The following is an 8,557-nucleotide window of genomic DNA, read 5'->3' as shown; positions in this document are numbered from 1 at the left end:
CATTAAATTCCAGTGAAATATATTTATGTTTGTGGTTGTAATGTGACAAAATATGGAAAAGTTCAAGGGGTATGAATACTTTTGCAAACCACTGTAAATGGAGAGCGATCATTTAGCCTTTAATGAAGTCTCAGAAAGCCTGGCTGCCACTCAGTGGGTTTGCTCCTTTTCATTATACCAGTGTGTGAGCCGCCACTGGACAGGCGGTGTCCGCCAGCAGAGCTGTGAAGCAGACCTACTTTGAGCAAGTAACGTTGTCTTGCTAGTGGCACATGGTGAGCAGGAGAAAACAGCATGCTGTTGTAATGATCTCTGGCTCTAAAACACTAGATACAAAACATGATTTGAAATGAGGACTAAATCCTCAAGTAGCTTCACATGGTTTGCAAGCAGGACCTGTAGCTTTTTACAATGGGAGAGGCAGTTTTTTCAATCCATGTAAAAAGTAAGCCTTAGTAGTAGGGTTGGGTGATATTGGCAAAAAAAAAATCAGGATTAATTGTGGTATTTAGCTGTTAAATATTAATATTATGATTAATCCCCAGGACCCCTGCATGTCCCGGTTACATGACCAGTTTAAATCACTGCAGTGGAAAAGATTTACTCTTCGTAAAAATGTGTTCCTCATGGTGTCAACAGTACAGACTTCAGGCTTTACATCAAATTTTAAATCGTGTTGATAGACCAAGTAAAACCAGAGTTATGATGAATAAATTACAGAACTTTTTAAAAAATGTTTATTTGAAGCGGAGAGAAGCATCAAGCGGACGGACCGGGGAAATCTCCAGTCAGTCTGCCTGGTGACATTAATTACATTGATCATCAAGTGCCAAAAATAATCAGTTTTTCTGATGATTAATAGCACACGGTATGATTTTGCCCGACACTAGTGAAGTGAGAGGGAATCTTACATTTAAGCTAGCTTACTATTTTGCAGGTAAATTCCAAATTGTTTGAATAATGGGTTGAGCCAGGGTTTTATGTCATCTACTTTACTTTAAAATGTGCAACAACAAAATATTTTTATTGAAAACGCTGGTAAAGGTGAATAGCTAATGGTTTAACTATGCAAAAAGTAGCTGTCGTTGGCTGTGCCTCATGTGCTCCTTCTGCCTGTGTGTCCATCTCATATTAATGATATAACTTGCAGTATTATGTTCATTTGCACAATATTTTAGATTGTTCATGGCCTGCCTTCACATAGGGAGGGCTGTTTGTGCCGTGGTTATAAAGCTCAATGGAGGAAGTCACATAAGCCTCATTCATAAGACAGCTCAGTCCAGGACTGATGCGTCCTCCTCCGACGAGCATTCAGAAAAAATACGAATGAACCCGCCTCTGATGCGCCCCTGAGCTGCRAGCAGAGGTAGTATCAGAGCCGGGACTGAGCCCGGCAGATTCACTTTCTATGTTTACATGAGCAAAATTCTTTGATCAGATTGAAATGTATTCTGATTAAATAATCTGTATGCATCGTTTACATGGGCACAATCAGATCATGAGTGTTTACATGCACCAGGCTTTTATTCTGAATAGAAACATTGACATGCACAGTTGCTAACTTTCCCTTAAAAAACAGAAAAAAGTTCTACTTCCGTGATGAACATAAACAAACAGCTTCTGAGCTCAGAATGGACCTGTGACAGGTTTTAATAATGGTGGGGACGTTACTCCCTGGTTCAGCTGCAGGTGACGAACAGACTTTTTATTTTTTGTGAAGCGGCGCAGGCTGTGTGTCTTCCTTCTTTACTGAATGAGMGAACAGGAGGAAAAGTTCTTTGCTGCTGGAAACTACAGCACTGCCGTCCCTCCCTCCACAAAAGAGCAGAAACCAATGGATGAAAGTCAGCAGACATACACAGTCAGATCCATTTTCTACAATCAGAATAAAATGATCAGATTAAGTGTTTACATGCATGCTGTTCAGATTATCAATCGGCATAAACCACCTCTCTCGTTTTGATTACATATTCATTCGGATCGAGCTGAATCGGGTCAGAATAATCTGAATGGGGTGTTTACATGACACATTTTTATTCAGAATGGCCGTTTAATCTGATTAATTATGTCCATGTAAATGTGAAAAAACAACCTGTGGTTCCGCGCTCAGAAAACGAGCTGATATCAGTGAGCGACCCTAGGATCTAACCAACAGATTTATTACAGAGGGAATATTAAAAATGACATGAAACAGCAACTTTGTAGTTAGTGTTAAAATATTTAACCGCCACAGAATCACTAAAGTGAATTAATTCAGTTTGTTTTGTTTGAAACGAGGCAGCAGACATGGGTCACACAGGYGCTCCACTTCAGCCCAGCTGAGTTCTGCTCTGCGCCTCTTTTGGTTCCACACTGCTGGGTTCATTTATGAATGTGTACAAAGCTGAGCCGGTCTGTGTGGCGATTTCGCTGATTTGACTTATGAAAGAGGCTGTTGAGATACAGACTGTTCTGAAGTTTGATGCTAGGAAAAGTTAGACAATTTACCTTGAAAATCATTCAAAAGTTTGTCTTATTCATTTGCTTTCACGTTTTAGCAGAACTGTTAGTTCTACAKCACTCTGAATTATAACATACCACTATATTTATAAAGCATTTTAAAAAGCAAGAAGGCCACCCAAAGTGTACAATAAAAACAAACAACAAAGGACAGAATAAAATTAATGAAAAAAAAAAAATCAAATAATTGGAATTGGAACATCCAGACTCTGAACACCAGCCAAACATCCCAAGTGCAGTAACTACTTTATTAGTTTTGTCTCTGTGTATGAACTGTATTGCTGTTGTTCTACATGTATTTCTATGTTCAGTTTCATTGTACAGGCTGATGCAATGACAATAAAAACTATTCTATTTTATTCTGTTGTATTTTAGGGCCATCGGGAGGCACTGCATTAAAGAGCGTAGAAAATATTTYTGGATGAGATCTCTTAGGATTGCTGTTGCCTTTCTGATTGATAATCTGCACCAACGCTCTTATTTGTGCTTATTTTAATACCATGTTTTAATAAAATCTGGTCAGTTTGCTGGCATATTCTAATGAGTTTTTGTATCTCCCTGTAGATTTTTGGATTTTTGAACTTGATCCTGTGGGCAGGTAACTGCTGGTTCATCTACAAGGAGACCTCGTTTCACAAAGATGCCAACCAACCAGCCACTTCGCAGGAAGGAGCTGCTTCTGGACCTTAACCAGATATCACTGAAGGGCCTTACAAGTTTTCTTTTGTCCACAGAAACACGTGCCTCACAATGCTTTATGTTAACCTGGTAAAATGGAAACAAAATGAAGCCAACTGTCAATAATTCACCAAATTGCTCCAAAATTATAGCTTAAGGCAATCCCTAAAATATGGACCTTTGTGRCCCATTAGTCTTCAAAACAGTAAGTGCAAATACAGGCTTTATTGCTTTCACATTTTATACAAGTTCATCTTTTTATCTTTATAGCTATGGTTTAAAAATTAGTTTTTCAGTACAGTACACGTAGAGTGCAGTTGTCTTACTTTAAGGACTACTTTTTAAGGCATCTGGTGGTCTGTTTCACAAACTAACATGACCAAATATGACCACAGGATATAATATAAAAAGGCAGGCATTTAGGGAAGAGAAAATGTAAACAAAAGAAAAATGTTCTTTAGTAATCAGAACTTGTCAATCACTTCAGTTTGAGTYAGATGAAAGGTAGAAATCTACTGAAATACTAATATTGTTTGTTTTCAATGTACTTGGATTGTTTGTCCACACTACAGTTAATTTTTTTTTTACTTTTGCATTTAACATGATAAGGCAGGCATTTTTTGGATGTCATTTTGAACACTAATGTATGATTAGTTTTTTCAGCGTTGGGAGAATGAGGCAGAAAACAGTTGATTTAGTTTTCAGTGGAGTCGATGCGTCAGGAAAAGCATCTTCTAATTTCGGTCTAATGAAAATGCGCTCAGATGCCTCAGTAAACACTACGACGTATTTGTTTGAACAATCTTTTGCTAAGTGTGATTTGCAGTGACATTATTTATATCCAGTTTGTGTTTTTTTATGAACACTAAAAGTCCTGTGCATGTTTGCCAATGTCTTTCTGTATTCCCAAAGAAAGCATTTTAAGTGAAGTTTTTTTGTTTGTTTTTTTACTTTAAATATCTTTTGAATTGGTTGTACTGCTGAGTTCATTTGGCTTCATTGTTAAGATAAATTGTTTCAACTTTGTAACAGACTAAACTTGATTGAACTTGGTGCCTTATGCTACTACTTGTGTTACACTTAACATCCAATTTAAGTTTCTGTTTTACATTTTTRCAATCACAAGGCACTGTTTACTTATTGCATTGACTATTTGTAAAGTWCTAAAACAGATATATGGTAACTGGAGCACAAATTTGAGGGCCTACTTGAGATAAGTACGAAAATATAATGTTTTGAAAACAATTGAAATTAGAATCCTAAAGTCAGTTTTAAAGATATTAAAGTTTATTTAGAGCATATTCATGTGAGTGGTAAATGTTTTTCGTTATTGACAATTAACTTTGTCTTATCTTGTCTGCCTTGTTGTGCAAAAGAAAAACAATTGTCAACTATAAAACACAAGAACTACACAACTGCCAGATGTTCATGTTTGCTGCAATAAAGTTATTGCTTCATTTTGACCAGCCTTATCCTTGTGTCCTGAGATTGTTTGAAAATTTTCTTCCTATTATTTTGTTAGCTGCTACAGCAGATCACATGGCCATGTGGTCAAGACTCACAGTTGTTATGTAGACCTCCATAGGGTGAACTGGAAACATTTGGTGGATCTTCTGTCTGCAGTCTTCAACTCACCTCTGGGATAGCCAAAACAGGAGCTGTGTCTGCATTCTGGGYCCAAAGTCCAGCTTGTTTTTGGTTCAGATTACTCTCAACCAGGACTGTCCTCTGTCTCAGATCTTGTTTGGGATGTTCATGGAAAGGATCTTAAGGCAGAGCTGTGGAGATTAGGGTGTCTGGATTAGGAATCACAGGGTCTCATCTMTATTTGCAGATGATTCTGTTGGTGTCTTTGGGCCATGACCTTAAGCGTGCACTGAGGCCATTTCATGGCCGAGTGTGAAGTGGCTGAGATAAGAAACCACTCTACAGTTTTCTCTCCTGGACCTGTTACCTCTGTGACCTGACAACAGTAGAAGTGGTAGAATATGCAGCTGGAGGTTTTTCTTTTATGTGACTATCAAAAATATCAGTATCACTTTTTAAAATGGTCACATTTATTTATATTCCATTAATCTGACCATAATGTACTGGGCAATGAATGGCATTAAAATAATGACTGAAAGTTGAATGAGACATCTAATTGTTGTTAGTAATGCAAATAGAATAATGACACCTACAAACTGACTACTCCCTCCTCCACAAAGCATGATGTAGTTTCCTGCTCAGGGACTTGGAGCGACAGAACCGGGTTTGTTCCTTGTCTCATTGTTAGAGTGAACAATGCTGTAATTACACTGTCCAGTTGAGCCTTCATCCTCAGGCTGTTGGGAGCTTGCAAACAGTGCCATGAACTGAAAGTGCATGTTCTTTAATGGTGATCAGKGGCCTCATGTACAACCCCTGGCAAAACTTATGGAATCACCAACAGAAGCACGTCATCTGCAAACAGCAGAGATGAAATCCTGAGGCCCCTGAACCGGACTCCCTTCGCCCCCTGGCTGCATTGAGAAATTCTGTCCACGTAAGTTATGAACAGAATCAKTGACAAAGGGCARCCCTGGCGGAGTCCAACTTTTACTCTGAAGGGGTCCGACTTACTACYAGCAATGTGAACCAAACTCTTGCACYGCTTGYATAGAGACTGAATGGCCCGTAACAACTGACCCACAATCCCGTACTCRCGTAGCACCCCCCACAGTGTACCTCGAGGAACATGATCGAATGCCTTCTCCAAGTCCGCAAAACACGTAGACTGGATTAGCAAACTCCCATGACCCCTCGAGGATCCTAGTGAGGGTAAAGAGTTGATCCAGTGTTCCAMASCMAGKACAGAACCCAYGTTGTTCCTCCAGAATCTGAGGTTCGACTATCGATCGGACTCTCTTCTCCRGTACMCCTAAAAAGACCTTACTGGGGAGGCTAAGGAGAATGATGCCCCTGTAATTGGAGCACACCCTCCAGTCCCCCTTTTTAAAAAGAGGAACCACYACCCCAGTCTGCCAATCCAGTGGCACTGCCACTGATGTTCATACAATGTTGCAAAGGCATGTCAACCAGGACAGCCCCACAACATCCAGAGCCTTGAGGAAATCAGGGTGGATCTCATCCACCCCTGGAGCCGTGACGCCATGGAGTTTTTTAACCACCCCAGTGACTTCAACTTGTTATGGACAGACCAGCCCCGAAGTCCTCAGACTCTGCTTCCTCCATAGAAGACGTGCTGGTGAGATTGAGAAGGTCCCAGAAATATTCCTTCCACCTCCTGATGACATCACTGGTTGAGGTCAACAGCACCCCACCTTCACTGAGCACAGTGTTAGTCAAGTGCTGCTTCCCCCACCTCTGCTCGGATAGTTTGCCAGAATCTCCTTGGAGCTGATCGAGAGTCTTTGTCCAAGTCCTCACCAAACTCCTCCCACATCCGAGCTTTTGCCACAGCAACAGCCAGGGCTGCGGCCTGCTTGGCCTGCYGATACTCCTCAGCGGCCTCTGGAGTCCTACCAGCCAACAAGGCCAGATAGGACTCCACCGCGAGAAGCACTGACRACCTTGCAGCCACAGCTTAAGGCAGCTGCTTCAACAATTGAGGCGTGGAACATGGCCCACTCGGACTCTGTCCCCCACCTCAACTGGGATAAACTGGGATGAGGTTGAAGTTCTCCAGGAGGTGTGAGTTGAAGATCTGTCTGACGGGTTCCTCTGCCAGGCGTCCCCAGCAAACACTCACTACACACTTGGGTCTACCGGGTCTGTCCGGCATCTTCCCCCGCCATGGTAAATGGACTGTACTTATACAGTCATGGCCAAAAGTGTTGGGACCCCTGATTTTTTATCAGAAAATTAAGTATTTCTCCTAGAAAATAATTGCAAATACACATGTTTTGTTATACACATGTTTATTTCCTTTGTGTGAATTGGAACAACACAAAAAACAGAGGGGGAAAAAAAAAAAGGCAAATTTGACATAATTTTACACAAAACTCCAAAAATGGGCTGGACAAAATTATTGGCACCTTTTCAAAATTGAGGGAAAATAACTTTGTTTCAAGTATGTGATGCACATTCAAACTCACCTGTGATAAGTAACAGGTGTGGGCAATTAAAAAATCACACCTGAAACCAGATAAAAAGGAGAGAAGTTGAATCAATCTTTGCGTTGTGTGTCTTGTGTGTGCCACACTAAGCATGGAGAACAGAAAGAGGAGAAGAGAACTGTCTGGGGACTTGAGAACCAAAATTGTGGAAAAATATCAACAATCTCAAGGTCCATCTCCAGAGATCTTGATGTTCCTTTGTCCACGGTGCGCAACATAATCAAGAATTTTACAACCCATGACACTGTAGAGGTACTGTATACTGCACTGTATAGGTCCAGAGGACCTATACAATTGTTTTCCTTTTGATTTTTTACCTGGATTTCTGAGATGCATCAGGACAAGAAGACTTTCGATTTTTTTTTCAGAATACGAACAAAATGCAATGAAATTAAAATTTCACAAGCCGATGTTTCATTCCCAATAGATTATTGATAACATGGCAAATCTTCAAACTAAATAATCAGCAAAAAATCAAGCAAATTACACTGCAATTTTAGGAAAAGTGGTAAAACTTTCTCTGCAAAAACAGCATTTGTCAGCTGATGGCATTTAATTTTACTGTCAGATTGAGAAAGAGTGAGAGAGAGCATGCTGTGGGGTGAGATGGCAAAGGAAAAGAGAGAGAGAGAGACAGTCCTGAGAGAAGAGAGACTGACAGCTGAGACACAGAGACTGACAGCTAAGACACAGAGACGAGAGACAGACAGCTGAGACAAGAGAAGAGAGACAGACAGCTGAGACACAGAGAGAAGAGAGACAGACAGCTGAGACACAGAGAGAAGAGAGACAGCTGAGATACAGAGAGCTGAGACACAGAGACGAGAGACAGACAGCTGAGACACAGAGAGAAGAGGGACAGATGAGACACAGAGAAGAGACACAGAGAGCTGAGACACAGAAGAGAGACACAGAGAGCTGATGCACAGAGAAGAGAGACAGAGAGCTGATGCACAGAAGAGACACAGACAGCTGATGCACAGAGAAGAGAATCTGTAAACAGATTTAAGCTCAATTTAAAATAGTAAATATTTGTTTGGCTGAGTCAATGCAAAGGGGAGAAGTATGGGGTCACAACACATACCTTATTGGGGTGGGTTGGGTCCTAAAGGATGGACACTGAATCACAAGTCCTGAGTTAGGAAGACACCTGACAGATGGGAAACAAATGGTTAAAATAATCATAAAATAAAAAATAAAATAAAAATAAAACACAACTGGAAAGTCATTTTTACATAAAATCTACTTCACATGACTATCTGTAATTACATTCTATTTAGACT

General features: G+C 40.4%; 1 protein-coding gene across 1 annotated transcript in view; it reads left to right on the top strand.

Annotated features, from left to right (window-relative positions):
* LOC106534596 (synaptophysin-like protein 1) overlaps nucleotides 1–4,649 on the top strand; it is a 13,900-nt gene extending 9,251 nt beyond the window's left edge. The window contains exon 6 of the mRNA XM_014031287.1: nucleotides 3,064–4,649. Within this exon, the coding sequence (XP_013886741.1) occupies nucleotides 3,064–3,189 (126 nt within the window). The 3' untranslated portion in view covers nucleotides 3,190–4,649. The remainder of the gene's footprint in view (nucleotides 1–3,063) is intronic.
* The last annotated feature ends 3,908 nt before the right edge of the window (nucleotides 4,650–8,557 follow it).

Source organism: Austrofundulus limnaeus, unplaced genomic scaffold, assembly GCF_001266775.1.
Source record: "Austrofundulus limnaeus strain Quisiro unplaced genomic scaffold, Austrofundulus_limnaeus-1.0 Scaffold1217, whole genome shotgun sequence".
NCBI classification, from domain to species: Eukaryota; Metazoa; Chordata; class Actinopteri; order Cyprinodontiformes; family Rivulidae; genus Austrofundulus; species Austrofundulus limnaeus.
The sequence above is the reverse complement of the archived record's forward strand: the minus strand, read 5'-3'. Positions and strand labels throughout refer to the sequence as shown.